The following is a 15,919-nucleotide window of genomic DNA, read 5'->3' as shown; positions in this document are numbered from 1 at the left end:
GACAGACATCATAAAATAACCTTTATACAGGATTAGTAGATCTGTTTACATATAAAAAACAGAAAGGACCTCATTACAGTTAGATTTCACATAAATTACACAGATTGACTTTTTTTAAACTACTATTCAGCTTCATTTAAAGTCCCTTTTAAAAATTTCGTTTTGAAGGCACAGTGCATGATAATAAACCAAAGACTGAAGCACTTGAGATGAAGGAGTCTTGGGCACCTCATGTAAATAGCTATAGATTGTTCTGGAGCTGGGGAATGTCACTCTGAAAAAGTGGAGAGGTGAAAAGTTGATTTTTAGTCTGAGAGTAGAAAAATACCACTATGTCATACCTCCAGAAAATCTGCAGCATGGCCAGCAGAGAATGTAGCTTGTACACTCATGTTATGCCATTTATAAAAGCCAGAGTCATACACATTTATAGAATTTATATCCAACTGCCTCAAAATGGTAGCCTGTTTTCTAATTTCACAATAGATTCTGCCAAATCAAAATCAACTAGGATAATATTCTGAAAGTCAAGTGAAATATTCATGAATTATTGCTAAAAACAGGAGAATTGGGTATTGGGAAATATTTCTTCCTGAACTGGAAATCCAAGTTTACCTGACATTAATCAAGGGCTCTAATCGTACCCCCCCAAATCTGCTTTAATTACAGCAAATCAGAAATTCAAATACTTATCAAAAATTTGCTAGCTAGAAAATCACTGAACATTGACCGTAGTGGAATTTTTGTAGTAACATTAAAGTTGCTACTGTTAAAAATGATTCTGCTCAAGAACCATAACGTAGGGCACTATGATGGCATTTGCAGCCAAGAAGCTTTTAATACAGCAAGGACAAAACCTGGCACAAGTGCATTTCTGACCACAGGAAAATAAAATGATTTACTGCTGAGAATAAATGGAAATAGAAGAACAGGTCATGGTTATACTGAGTAACCTGGTGTTAGCTCAGAAACACAATAAGCGCAGTCATCAGCACTACCTTTTATTTATTTGCCAACTCATAGTTAGTTTTACGTGCAATACTCATTAATTCAGCAAACCTCATTCAGGTGAAAGTTACCAAAGGTTAACCAGTCAATCACACTGGGCCAAATACACATTCTGTTTCCTTTCTGGAGGATGACAAAGTCCCAAAGCACATTCCCTCCAAAGAGAATTGTAAGCATTCCTCAACTGGATGGGGTCCCAACCACTACTCAAATGTTCAGCAAAATACATCAAAACCAAAGGGCCTTTCCTTCTGAAATTAACTTGAGTTCTTATTGAACTGTATAATCAGTACAAGTGCATTTACACAGGCAGACACTGAACATGACCTACTCAATCACTTTGCTTTTATTAAGAAGTTGCGACGGAAGAAGGCTTACACACTGATCACCAGGACAAAAAAATAAAAAAACGCCTTGTGAGTAAAAAAAAAGGCACAACTCAGGTTTTGGGCAAATTTCTTAATACTGTGATACTTACTTGCCTCCATGACTCCGGGGAAATGGAAAGTCTCTAGGAGAAATACTGAAGAAATGCATTCCCCATGCCGTATGGCTTCAATGCCTTAAGCAGTTAATGCGGTCTAATATTATATTAGATCCACAAATAAAAGACCAAGCGGGGCAGAGAACACAGTCTTAGTAGTCATGATCCTGTACATTCATGTTAACAGGTAACACAGGCTGAGAAGGCCTTGTTTTCCAGAGCAATGCATCATTTAGAAATTCATCAGAGGTTCAAGATTTAGAGCAGAATTTGGCTTTCCTTTCAGGAAACATTATTAAAAGAACTATTTATATGTTCATCTCTAAAAATATTTTACACATGCTGCAAAGGCATGGACTCCAGTCACTGTGAGGTACAGTGAAAGATCTGTTTCATTCAAGAGAGAAATGAATTTAAAAGGCATCCTCTAGTGAAGACCAATGTTAATAAAGTTGAAGGGTGTCTCGTCAACTTTGTTTCACTTCTACCTGCAGTTGTGCCAAGTGGAGCCAGCCACTCTACAGGCCCTTTGTGGGTTTTCTGACTTTGCACTCTTAAAAATAAAGCTGAAAAGAGCAATGCCACCACATCAGCCCCTTAAGGAAAATATAAAGTATTATCAGAAGAAACTAAATCATGTATATTTCATTAAGCTCAAGAACCTCATGACTTCTGTTCTGTGCATGTGGTGAACTGAGAGCAGGGTGGCAAGGGCTCAAAACAGAGTTGTGTTGATAACAGAGTTAATACCAGAAGGGCTTAACCCTGAACCACCCAAATTAGACTACAGATACTCAGTAATAAATGTCATGACCATTATTCCTGCTAAACCAGATCTCTCTGCATAAAGCTACTTTGGGTACATTTCTCAGGAAACTGGGTTGAATGACCTAGGTGAGTGGTGAACCACTCCATGTGAAAGCTTTGGGACGACTGATACATGAATGGATATAGAATTCAACTTGAAAAGATGAGAGCAAGTTTTTTGATCCCCTGATTTAGTACAAGTTCAGCAGCAACTTGGCCGTTAAAACATTCCAAGGTATTAAAGCGTTAGATCATTGGTAAGACTCATACTCACAAAAAAAGCATCATTTCCATTGAATAGCATAATATCACAGACACAGTAAAGTGCAAATCTTTTAGGCATTTGCAATAACTTCAGTGGCAATGAAGATGATACTTTCTCACTATGGTGTTTATGTTTGTTTGTCTTTTAATAGAGGGAGCCATATTTAAGTGCTTTCAACTGAACTTTCAACAAAATTAGTTGATCAAGAAGAGACTGCCAAATGAAACATTAGGACAAAGAACCCAATCACTTGCAGAGGCCTTTATGAGTAAGGCTGGCCAAGCTATTTCAGTAACAGGATGCTATGAGAGGGTGCCGGCCTGGGCTGCACATGAAGTGTAGATATTTTGTGTTCAAATGTAGGTTAAGAGTGTGCAAGGAGGTTTCTTCCATACTTCCAGGTATTTTCAGTAGAATTCAGATCTTGTCGATTGCCAGGTCATCTGAAAACCCTAAGTGTACAACATAGAAAAAAGGTTCGAATTTAGGAAGTATCAGAGAATTAGGCATTCCTAGAATAAACTAGTGCTTCACAGATAAAAGCAACAGCACCTGTGGGTTTTTACCTTGTTAAAAGATAGGCAACATGAGTTTTAGCTTTTGCTAGATCTCCTTCTTGGCTCTACTCAAGTGGACATTGAGATCTTTTTACAACAGAGTCAATGAGTTATCCCTTAAAATGGGGATGTTTAGAACTTTGCTAAACCTTAAAGAGAGGTAGAGAAATCCTCTGTGCTTAGAGCACAGCCCACCAGTTCTGATCTAGCCTTGGAACAGGTAGAAAGCCCAATACAGAAGCCCATTTATTCATTTCCTAATGCTCTATATAAGTTTCAAAATCAATTCAGCCTCCATTAAACCTGAATAATAAGAGAAACTCCAGCTATTCAATAACTAGAGAGAAGTACTCCTCAATAGGTTAAAAAAAAAGTGAGTTTTTAAAGCTTTATGTCAGATTCTGACTGCTGTCCCTGCCTTAATGTTTCTGGATTCTTTTGGCCATTTAAAATAAAGAGAAAAAGCTAAAGCCACTAGTAAACCACCTGATGTGCAAAAGACAACATCCACTAGTTGGCTTTGTGCAGTTGCAACATAAGCTCCAAACAGCTCATCTTAAATTATAAAAGAAAAACGAAGTGGCTGTCCCATCTCTGCTGCATAAATAGAAAGCAGATTTTTTTTTTTTTTTAAGGTAAGAGTACTTTAAGGAGGGGAAGTTCAAAACTGCAGCCAAATTCACAGAGAATACAAATTTAGCAAGTTAACTTCCCAAAGCTCTTTGAAGAAACAAGACAGTCTCTCTCCTTGATGCAGTGTCTCCCAAAAAGAACTGTAACTTTGCTTGGTACTTATGCTGGGAGAGATGCAAGGCGTGTGTTTCAATGTTTGCTGGAATATAACGTTTCCTCCTCAGTGTCTGTTTCGTCCTGGAACTCATGGCTTAAGAGAGACTTCTTGGAGCCAGTTGACATCATGCGAATTTCATCTTCATATTCATCGTGATGCTGCCTGAGCCGATGAAAGCCATCCTTGTGTCTGTTAGACTTGATTGAGCAGATGCACCAGATAATGCAAGCTGTTAGGATCAATGCCGACATGGTAGCACCTGTCAAACAGAACCATCACGTGAGTGGAGCTCCAGCTGAAGGATGCAAATAAGCAGCTGCTTACAATGGCACTTTTTAGCATATTCCCTTCATTTATTTATTTCATGCACTTAAAAACAACCTTTTATTATTATAGAAGTAGTAACATGTATTATGCACAAAATTAGAAAACTATCGATAAGCAAAATACTAAAAACCCAAACTCCAAACTCTACTTCCTCACATTTCCATTATCCTGAGATCATTTTTAACAACCCTAGTGCATATTTTTTCTGGATTTTCCTTCATGCATGTGTATATGTGTACAAATATATTTTTTTCTTTTACCACAATGCGGACTATGGCTAATGCTGTGTAACTGGCTTTTTAAAATCAATCAATGACTTCTACTTTTCCTTTCCAGTAAATTTTCATCAGAATAAGAGTCTAAGGACGATAAATTACAACTAATAAAATCATAATAAAAATTAAGGGCACAATAGCAAATAGGTGGCAGAGTCAGATTTAAACTGGATCCCAGGTTCTGTCTTTCTAAGCACTTTGTGATTCATGCTTTATCTGGTTCAAGTTAAGAACTAGTCTACTGTAAACACCACACAAAAGGCCCCATGATTTGCCCATGTTTCCAAAATATGACTCTCTCTCAACCAAGGATCTCTCCCCAACACACCCTATAATAAAACTTGGTTATTTTCTAACAGGTTCAAGCTCTCCTTAGAAACAAACCAAGGTTCTTTGTGTCCAAAGATACAATACAGCATAGTATTTATTGTTTTACCACATTTTTTACTTCTTAAACTTTCAGTAATTCAAGCAATGGCACATTAATCCTGGAGGAAACAAATATTCCCTCCTTTCAGGATCATAGGAAAAACAGAACTAATATAAGTCAAAGTCCAAAAGACTTATGATCTTTGCAAGTCATTCATTCAACCAACAGTGAAGTGGCTCTTCCTTAAGACCCACTACATGCCACCTGTGGTTCTAGGCACTGGGGAGGCAGATAAAAGCCCTTTCCTGTCAGAGCTCATGTTTTAGTGGGGGAGATCAAATACAGACAAATAAATGACTAAACATATAATGTAATGGCAGCTAGTGAGAAGTATTTTAACCCAAACATGTGAGGCAGAGACAGTGATAGGGGTATTATTTTAGCTAGGGTAATCAGGGAGGAAGGCCTCTCTGTGGAGATGACATTTGAGTATAGACCAGAAAATGGGGAAGGGGCAAGCTGTGAGAACATATGGGAAAATATTCCAGGAAAGTATTCTAGGAAAACCATGTTTAGGTAGGAGACAGTAGAGGAGAAGGTTCAAATGACTGTGGAGCTGATCCACTCTCAACCTGAAATGTCAGGATGAGTTTTTAACTTCGACTACTGAAAATTTACCTGATACAGTTACCACAAGCTCCCTTGGCAAACCAAAGATCCGGTTATCTGTGTCAAAGACTATTACCACAGAACTTGCAGCATCATGGCGCACAAAGACCTAGGAAGATAAAGTGCAAGAGTGAGGAAAAAGTTTCAGTTCAGTTCAGTTCAGTTCAGTTGCTCAGTCGTGTCCGACTCTTTGCGACCCCATGAATCGCAGCACGCCAGGCCTCCCTGTCCATCACTATCTCCCGGAGTTCACTCAGACTCACATCCATCGAGTCCGTGATGCCATCCAGCCATCTCATCCTCTGTCATCCCCTTCTCCTCCTGCCCCCAATCCCTCCCAGCATCAGAGTTTTTTCCAGTGAGTCAGCTCTTCGCATGAGGTGGCCAAAGTACTGGAGTTTCAGCTTTAGCATCACTCCTTCCAAAGAAATCCCAGGGTTGATCTCCTTCAGAATGGACTGGTTGGATCTCCTTGCAGTCCAAGGAACTCTCAAGAGTGTTCTCCAATACCACAGTTCAAAAGCATCAATTTTTCAGTGCTCAGCCTTCCTCACAGTCCAACTCTCACATCCATACATGACCACAGGAAAAACCATAGCCTTGACTAGACGGACCTTAGTCGGCAAAGTAATATCTCTGCTTTTGAATATGCTATCTAGGTTGGTCATAACTTTTCTTCCAAGGAGCAAGCGTCTTTTAATTTCATGGCTGCAGTCACTATCTGCAGTGATTACTTATGGTATATTATATCCACTCTATGTTCCTAGGGCCTTAACAGCAAACCAAGGAGATGGTTGGTTGTCATCTAAAGTATACAAAATGCTACAAAAATTTCCTTTTGTTGCTAAAGGATAGAAAGATAACTATTGTAATCAGGAGATGGTCCCTTTTTCTTTGTTGCCTACAAGCTTCCTAACAAGAGTTTAATGTTAAACAGAAGTTTAATCCCTGGTAGCTCAGCTGGTAAAGAATCTGCCTGCAATGCAGAAGACCCCGGTTTGACTTCTGGGTCGGAAAGATCCCCTGGAGAAGGGATAGGCTACCCATTCCAGTATTCTTAGGCTTCCCTGGTGGCTCAGCCAGTAAAGAATCTGCCTGCAGTGTGGGAGACCTGGGTTTGATCCCTGGGTTGGGAAGGTCCCCTGAAGAAGGAAATGGCAAACCACTTCAGTATTTTTGCCTGGAGAATTCCATGGACAGAGGAGCCTGGTGGGCTATAGTCCACAGGGTCACAAAGAGTTGGACACGACTAGGCAATTAACATATATATCTAACATATATATATTCCTGTTTCTAGGAGTATTATGAATAACAAGAATTTACTTTATACCACTCAAGTTGAGTTTCTTACCTGTGAATGTTGTTGCTGATAGCCATCAGCGATGGCATTGATGTTATGGACACCTGGGGCTAACAGTACATGGAAATAACCTCCGTCTTTTGTGTGTACCTTTATTCCTTCATTGAGCACAATGACTGCTTTAGAGATTGGCTTTCCAGTCTTATCTTTAACAAATCCATGAACTCCCTTATGAACCTGAAAAAAAAATGTTTAAGATATAAATTTGTGTTTTTGATAAATGGAAATATTGCCTGCCATATCAGCAAACAAAGAATATCACAGTCATCAGCGATTGTAGCCACAGCAGATGGTGAGCTGGTAAGCCCTGAGGGAACTTAGGAAGCAGAAGAATACTTGCCTTCTAGCAGCCATCAGACTGCAGCCACTCCCCATGGTGAGCCCTGAGAAAACTCCGAATGTGAAAACACAGTGTACTGGCCCCAAGCAGCTGAGGTGCATATCAAAGGAATGACCTCAGTGGGCTCACTCTCTTGCATCTTCCCATGTATAGAAAATGGCTAAGTTCCTTAACTTGAGATATCTGGTTTTCTTTAATTAACGACAATCTTCTGATGTTAAGACTACCTGCCCTTTGTAGCAAAAGTTCTATATATCCTGGCTGCTCCCCAACTTCTTGGAGCAGTTCTTTCAGGGTTACTGAAGATGCTGCCTCCTGGGCTTTAACCTAAAAGCTCTCACCGAATAAAACATAACTTGCAACTTTTAGGCTGTGAATAATTTTTTAGTCGACATTTTCATGATGCCAGATATCTGAGGGGCGATAGCTTGAGACATGACATAACCCCCCCCCAAAAACCCTCCAGAGGGCTGGCTTATTCCTCCCTCCCCACTGACTCTGACCTTGTGGGCTACTCATTCACTGCTGCAGAGGCACAGAGATGGAAATAAGTGAAAAGGGGACTCTGATATAGTCAAGCCTAAAATGTTAGAACCCAAATCTCCTATGCCTTGAATGCTTTACTTCCCACCTCAGGAGTTACACTGTGTGATAGTCCAATGGAAGAACCTGCGGCATCTCACAGGGTTAAATTACCTCATCATACAGCAGATATGTGAACTCATGGCACCTATTTAGGCAATATAAAAGGAATAAAACTCTCCTTTCTACGTCATTTAAAATAAATAATATTGAGGCTTCCCTGGTGGCTCAGTGGTAAAGAATCCACCGGTCAGTGTCAGAGACATGGGTTTGATCCCTGATCTGGGAAGATCCCACATGCTGCAGAGCAACTATGCCCCCACGCCACAACTACTGAGAGCCTGTGCTCTAGAGCCTGGGAGCCGCAGCTCCTGAGCCCACATGCCCTGGAGCCCTGCTCCACAGCAGGAGAAGCCCCCGCAGAGAGAAGCCCGAGCGCTGCAGTGAAAAGGAGTCCCCTGCCCCAGCTAGAGAAAAGCCAGCACGCCAATGAAGACCCAGCACGGCCAGAAATAAATAAATAAAAATAAACAAAATTATTAAAAAATAGTAACGCAGAAATTTTGCCAAGAGATGAAGAAAACGTTCTGATAAAAGTTTCCATTGAACATACTCCTGGCAGTTTGCTTCTAAAAGAGGATTACTCACCTCCACCAACATGCTGAGCAGAGATTTCTTATTTTCTGCCCACAACGAAGGGAGTTGTGCTGCACTAGGAAAGTAGCAGCAACTTGTATACACTGTGATCTCCGGACAGTGGCCGTAGGTGACACTATAATCCTGGAGTATAAAATTCACAAAGAAATGTAGGAAGATGAGTAAGCACAAGAAGAATGGGGCTTTGTAATGCTCAAATGGGATGAATGGAATAAAAAGACAACTTGGCCGATGTAAACAAAGAATCTGTAAAGCATTTCACAGCAAATATAAATAAACCCCTTGGTATTATAATCAGTCACAAACACGTCTACTCCTAAGAGCATTCTTAAGACCAGGGTTATGTCTAATTCATTTCTACATCTCCAGTGCTTCCTACAGTGCCTGGTTGGTAGAGGGGTTGTTTTTATGGTTTGTTGAATAAATGAAAAGTACATGCAGAGTGTCAGCTTCCCTTTAAATCCTGGAACTTCATTGCTGTTACTGCTGTTTTCGAAGTTCTTAGAGGCAGGAGCACAAGTACTTACTCTCTGATACCTGCAACCTGGAGGCTCAAGCCTACCAGACCGCAATATAGCAAATATTTAGGGAGGAACTACTTGTGTGGACAAGTTCCAAAACCTAACTTCCCACCTTCTCCCGACTACCAAAATTCTTCTTCCTGATTCAGTTAATAACTCATTTTATCACACAGCTATGGAATCTTGTCTTTGATTTCTTGCTAGCACCTAGAATTTGCCAACTCTGGTGAACTCCACCTCTACAGTAGCTCTGAAACGTCATCCCTTGACCCCACCCCCATTGCCACTTTTCTAATCTCGGCCTTCTTTGTTCTTGTCTAGGCTATTCTAAACCAGTCTGTCTGCACCACAGTCTCTCCTTCCTCCAGACCATCTTAACCCACTGTTAAGAGATTCATTTTTCCATAGCACAGCTCAGATCACGTCACCATATCCCTGTTCGAAAGCTCAATGGCTTCCCATTCCTTACTAAAACAAAGCATTCAAAGCCTCAAACTCTCTTTCTATTCTTATCCTCTGTTGCTCTCCATTACGCCTCATATTCTAACTGACTTAGGCTGTTCTCTTTAAAAAAATCTTTATTTTATATTGGAGTATAGCTGATTAACAATGTTGCGTTAGTTTCATGTATACAGCAGAGTGATTCAGTTCTACATATACATGTATCTTTTCTTTTACAAATTCTTTTCCCATTTAGATTATTAGAGAGTATTGAGCGAGTTCATTCACTTCACCGTATCAGAAAAGCCACCTATTCTTTCATTCCATGTCCGGTACGTATTTACAATCCCATTCTCGCTGTATTCTATAAAACATACCTTCATGCTGCCCAGGTGACTGTGCCATTCTGCTCCACGCATTACTCCTCCTGGAATATTCTCATCTATAAAAGCATTGAGAAACGTAGTGTCAGTAAGATCAGATAAGGCAAGTCCTCGTCCTCTCTCCAAACAGCAACAATAACAAAGGGTAGGGTAAATACCTACCTGATTTATTGGGGCAACTGGGCTGACCCATATGCATCGATGGATGGTTATTTGCATAAAGAGATGCCAGATGCTTTAGAGTCTCTTTGTTTTCCACTGCAAAAAGAAAAATTCAGAAGTTAGCAGAGAAATCGAAAGGACTTTTCTCCAAGTTCAACTTTATGGACACAGAAATCACATTCCTTTCCTTTGAGTAAATCTTGTGCCTTGAGGAAGTTGATTAAGGAGTCATTATAATTAAGTACATGGTTCTGTTCACCCCAAATAGGGAAAGGAGTACATCAAGGCTATATATGGTCACCTTGCTTATTTAACTTATATGCAGAGTACATCATGAGACATGCTAGGCTGGAGGAAGCACAAGCTGGAATCAAGATTGCCGGGAGAAATATCAATAACCTCAGATATGCAGATGACACCACCCTTATGGCAGAAAGTGAAGAGGAACTGAACAGCCTCTTGATGAAAGTAAAAGAGGAGAGTGAAAAAGCTGGCCTAAAACTCAACATTCAAAAAGCTAAGATCATGTCATCTGGTCCCATCAGTTCATGGCAAATAGGTAGGGAAACAATGGAAACAGTGACAGGTTTTATTTTCTTGGGCTCCAAAATCACTGCAGATGGTGACTGCAGCCATGAAATTAAAAGGTGCTTGCTCCTTGGAAGAAAAGTTACGACCAACCTAGATAGCATATTAAAAAGCAGAGACATTACTTTGCCAACAAAGGTACATCTAGTCAAAGATATGATTTTTCCAGCAGTCATGTATGGATGTGAGAGTTGGACTATAAAGAAAGCTGAGCGCTGAAGAATTGATGCTTTTGCACTGTGGTGTTGAAGAAGACTCTTGAGAGTCCCTTGGACTGCAAGGAGATCAAACCAGTCAGTCCTAAAGGAAATCAGTCCTGAATATTCATTGGAAGGACTGATATTGAAGATGAAACTCCAATTCTCTGGCCACCTGATGTGAAGAACTGACTCATTGGAAAAGACCCTGATGCTGGGAAAGATTGAAGGTGGGAGGAGAAGGGGATGACAGAGGATGAGATGGTTAGATAGCATCACTGACTCAATGGTCATGAGTTTGAGCAAAATCTGGGAGTTGGTGACGGATAGGGAAGCCTGGTGTGCTGCAGTCCATGGGGTTGCAAAAAGTTGGATACAATTGAGTGACTGAACTACTCTAGTCTGTTCACCCCAGTATAATCTGACCAAGAAGAGAAGCAACTTTCTTATATTAAAAGGCACTGTGAGTTTAACAAGTCACTGCAGAAAAATACAAACCTATTTTGGTATGTTTTACTACATTTGGAGGCAACTGTGGCCTAATTACAATATTCCTTGTAAGCCTGAAAATATATTGAAAATGACACAAATTATCTCCACATACAATGGCCTCAGGTAGATTCAACAGGCAACTGTTTAACTCCCCACAAGGTGCAATCAGTCAGGCACAGTTTAAAGCAGGAGAGGGGAATTCAGTACCATTGCTTCCCTGATAGCTCAGTTAATAAAGAATCCGCTTGCAATGCAGGAGGACCCTGGTTCAATTCCTGGGTCAGGAATATCCACCAGATAAGGGAAAGACTACCCACTCCAGTATTCATGGGTTTCCCTTGTGGCTCTGCTGGTAAAGAATCTGTCTGTGTTGCGGGACAACCACTCCAGTATTCTTGCCTGGAGAAATAGTCCATGGGCTTGCAAAGAGTCGGACACAACTGAGCAACTTTCACTTTCACTTTCCATGTTTGATTCAGTTCAGTCCAGTTCAGTCACTCAGTCGTGTCCGACTCTTTACGACCCCATGAATTGCAGCACGCCAGGCCTCCCTTTCCATCACCAACTCCTGGAGTTCACTCAGACTCACATCCATCGAATCAGTGATGCCATCCAGCCATCTCATCCTCTGTCGTCCCCTCTTCCTCCTGCCCCTAATCCCTCCCAGCATCAGAGTCTTTTCCAATGAGCCAACTCTTCACATGAGGTGGCCAAAGTATTGGAGTTTCAGCTTTAGCATCAGTCCTTCCAAAGAACACCCAGGGCTCATCTCCTTAAGAATGGACTGGTTGGATCTCCTTGCGGTCCAAGGAACTCTCAAGAGTGTTCTCCAACACCACAGTTCAAAAGCAGCAATTCTTCGGCGCTCAGCTTTCTTCACAGTCCAACTCTTACATCCATACATGACCACTGGAAAAACCAAAGCCTTGACTAGACAGACCTTTGTTGACAAAGTAATGTCTCTGCTTTTGAATGTGCTATCTAGGTTGGTCATAACTTTCCTTCCAAGGAATAAGTGTCTTTTAATTTCATGGCTGCAGTCACCATCTGCAGTGATTTTAGAGCCCCCAAAATAAAGTCTGACACTGTTTCCACTGTCTTCCCATACATTTCCCATGAAGTGATGGGACCAGATGCCATGATCTTCGTTTTCTGAATGTTGAGCTTTAAGCCGACTTTTTCACTCTCCTCTTTCACTTTCATCAAGAGGCTTTTGAGTTCCTCTTCACTTTCTGCCATAAGGGTGGTGTCATCTGCATATCTGAGGTGACTGATATTTCTCCCGGCCATTGATTCCAGCTTGTGTTTCTTCCAGCCCAGCGTTTCTCATGATGTACTCTGCATATAAGTTAAATAAGCAGGGTGACAATACACAGCCTTGACGTACACCTTTTCCTATTTGGAACCAGTCACATGATATGAATTTCTTGGGGCGAGCACTGTGTCTTATTCCCTTTTGTATTTCCAGTATCTACAGATATAATAACCGTTCCATAAAAGATTATGGAGTGAACTGAACAGGTGTGACAAGATGGCTACACTAAAAAAAGCTAGGCTCCCTCCTACAAGGAACTGTTTGAACTGCTGAGGGGTGTACAGTCTTCTTAGGCTGGTTATTCATGCAGTGTGCTCAAAGACTCACCATTTTAAAAAGTTTCAGAAGGGACATTACATAACTGAAATCTGAAATTTCCTATCTAAGCTCAAATGCCATGTATGTAAAGTAACATCCTACATACCTGTCTGCACTGGCTTGTCATATGGGTATGTGACCAGCACCGAACCGCCATCCAGAGCAACAGAAAGACTGAAGTCCTGTTTCTGAATCAGGTTTTCAATGATGGCTTTAGTCTCAGGTTGGGAGGCATTACCTAAAAAATAGAAAAGTCAAACATAAAATACCGACTTTTAAAATTTTAGTATGAACAGCTGAGAAAATATTCCCTACTTGAACATAGTCAAAAGGTTAACTTACAAAATCTGTAAATACTTTATTACACCATAAGCCACTATCTCAAGAAAGAAAGATATATCCTAGGAGGCAGGTTATTTTGAGTTTTACATATTTTAGATAATGTTGAAAGGTCAATGACTCTTAGCAAGTTTAAGAAAATTCTTACTGGAAACAAAAAGAGATAGATATATCCTCTCTTAGAAAATGATAACCTGTTTTTGAAAGAAAATAAGATTTTCAGAAATTTTCTGCAGCATTGTTTGCAAGAACAAAAAATTAGAATGAAATTAAATGTCCATCAGCAGGGAAATTGTTGAATAAATTAGAGTACTACCATACATTAATAGCATACTAAAATGCCATTAATAAGAATGTTAGAGATTTGTAAGTATTAAAATAGACATATCAGTGATGTATCCAGTAGAAAAAGTTGCAGAATATCTATAGCTGATGATCCTTATATTTAAGTAAATAAGAAACAGGCCCCTTCAAATCAACATACACATACATCGCACGTGTGTGTGTGTGTGTGTGTGTGTACACACATATATAAGAGAGTAGAGAGAGAGAATATCCATCTCTGTATGACTAGTGATGGAAACTTCTCCCCAATATTGGATTTCAAAGAAAAAACTTGAATTACCTTTGCAAATGAAAAACAAGGAAACCTGCAAAGTTTTCAAGATGTCTCTAATCATTTATACTGTACATCCTAGACAAAAAAGCACCCCTTACTCATTTAAATAACAGGATTAACCAATCTCCTAGCACAGAAAATAAAATTATCTGCAAAGTACTTTAATGGCCTAAAAGTAAGTCTTACTTGTGAAGTCTGTATCCAGGTCTTTGCCATGAGCATTTGTCTGTCCTGTCTTGGAAGTACAGTCTTTCTCTTGTGCTTTCTCTCGCCCATCTGGATTTAGAGAAGGGACAATCACAATTCTAGTCCTGTCAACCAACTAAAACAGAAACAGAAATAAATGGGAATATTAGCTCTATGTGAAATCAAAAGATACCTTGCCATGCCTCAAACAGAAAGTCTTCATTATTTGTTTTAAACACAGATTTAAAAGGCAGAATTGAAAAATAAATAAAATTCTTTCTGGCTCCAAATAAATTTTAAAAAGAATCAAAAACTGTACAACTAATGTTCCTAGAGACCTCTCGATAACTTACATCAAGTGTTAAAAACCACTGTCTATACACGAAAATCCCCTGGAGGAGGAAATGGCAACCCACTCCAGTATTCTTGCCTGGAAAAATCCCAAGGATAGAAGGCCTGGCAGTCTACAGTCCATAAGGTTGCAAGAGAGTCAGACATGGCTGAGCACACACACACACACAGGCTAAACTCAGCCTGATGCTTGTTATTGTAAATAAAGTTTTACTGGCACACAGTCTTGCCCATTCATATGACTGCTTTTGTTCTGCAGTGGCAGAGTTGAGCAGCTGCAACACAGAACGTCTGACCCACAGAGCCCCAAGTGTATATTATATGACCCTTTATAGAAAAGGTTTGCTGACCACTGGCTGGCTTAGGTCAATAATAATGGCAATATGGTATTTCCAGATTAAAAACTAGAAGATATAATGTTCTAGTTGACAAATATCAATGTACATCTGGAAACAATGAGACAGAAGAGTTGAAATCAGCATATCAAGGAAATATGGGGTAGGATATTTGTCTTATCCAAATAATTTCTCCTTCAGATGATCCATACCCATAGGTGTTAATACCTATATTTATGGCATGAACTTCTCATTTAATTTATCCTAAATATTTCTAATAGTGAATCAGAATAAGTGATCCCTGGTTTATTTGTTCTGGTAAAACAGTCAATAGCTTGAAGTATATTTGCAATCCTTTAATTAATTTATTCTAGAATCTTTCCCCTGAGGGAGATTTTCTTCCTAAAGTATATATGTTTGGGCTTAACCACAGGTCTCTGGTTATGTATATGTTTCTTTGACGTCTCCAGACAATTCTGACACTTAGCTCAAAACAAATGGCAATCTAAAGCATTGTTGTTGTTTAGTTGCTTAGTTGTGTCCGACTCTTTTGCGACCTCAGGGACTGTAGCTCAGGAGTCTCCTCTGTCCGTGGGATTCTTCAGGCAAGAATACTGGAGTGAGTTGCCATTTCCTTCTCCAGGGAAATCTCCCCACCCTGAGATCAAACCTGTCTCTTGCACTGCAGGTGTATTATTTACCAATGAGCTACCTGGGAAACACAATCTAAAGCCTAATTAGACCAGTGAGGCAAAATCTTATAAACTAGGAGTTTTGAAATCCATGGTAGATGTACCTTTTATAACCATAAGATCAGTAGGTGGCAATTGTGGCCAAATAATAGGCTCAGTCGTGTCCAACTCTCTGCGACCCCATGGACTGTAGCCTACCGGCTCCTCCGTCCATGGGATTTTCTGGGCAAAGGTACTGGAGTGGGTTGCCATTTCCTTCTCCAAATAGAATAATCTGAGGAGCTTTTAAAGGAATATTGATGCTTCTGGGGATGGAGCCCAGCCACTGAGATTTTTAAAAACTTCCCAGATTTTTCAATGTGTAGCCAGGGTTAAGAACCACTCTCCTAGGTAATCTCCTATTTTGAAACATCATCATCAACAAAATCTCTGAACACAGGAAGAAGGCAACGGGATCTCCCGTTTTGAAAGTTTTTTTGATCAAGTCTG

The 15,919-nt window shown here is 40.1% G+C and overlaps 1 protein-coding gene across 1 annotated transcript in view; it reads right to left on the bottom strand.

Annotated features, from left to right (window-relative positions):
* The window catches only part of CPD (carboxypeptidase D), a 71,777-nt gene continuing 55,858 nt past the window's right edge, over positions 1-15,919 (bottom strand). Inside the window, exons 14-21 of the mRNA XM_013971902.2 lie at positions 14,053-14,188; positions 13,015-13,146; positions 9,999-10,094; positions 9,831-9,895; positions 8,483-8,614; positions 6,904-7,089; positions 5,562-5,661; positions 1-4,170 (exon numbers count right to left, since the gene is read on the bottom strand). Of these exons, the coding sequence (XP_013827356.2) occupies positions 3,944-4,170; positions 5,562-5,661; positions 6,904-7,089; positions 8,483-8,614; positions 9,831-9,895; positions 9,999-10,094; positions 13,015-13,146; positions 14,053-14,188 (1,074 nt within the window). The 3' untranslated portion in view covers positions 1-3,943. The remainder of the gene's footprint in view (positions 4,171-5,561; positions 5,662-6,903; positions 7,090-8,482; positions 8,615-9,830; positions 9,896-9,998; positions 10,095-13,014; positions 13,147-14,052; positions 14,189-15,919) is intronic.

This window comes from Capra hircus, chromosome 19 (genome assembly GCF_001704415.2).
Source record: "Capra hircus breed San Clemente chromosome 19, ASM170441v1, whole genome shotgun sequence".
In the NCBI taxonomy this organism is placed as follows: domain Eukaryota; kingdom Metazoa; phylum Chordata; class Mammalia; order Artiodactyla; family Bovidae; genus Capra; species Capra hircus.
Note: the sequence above shows the minus strand (reverse complement) of the source record. Positions and strands in the feature narration are given on the sequence as shown.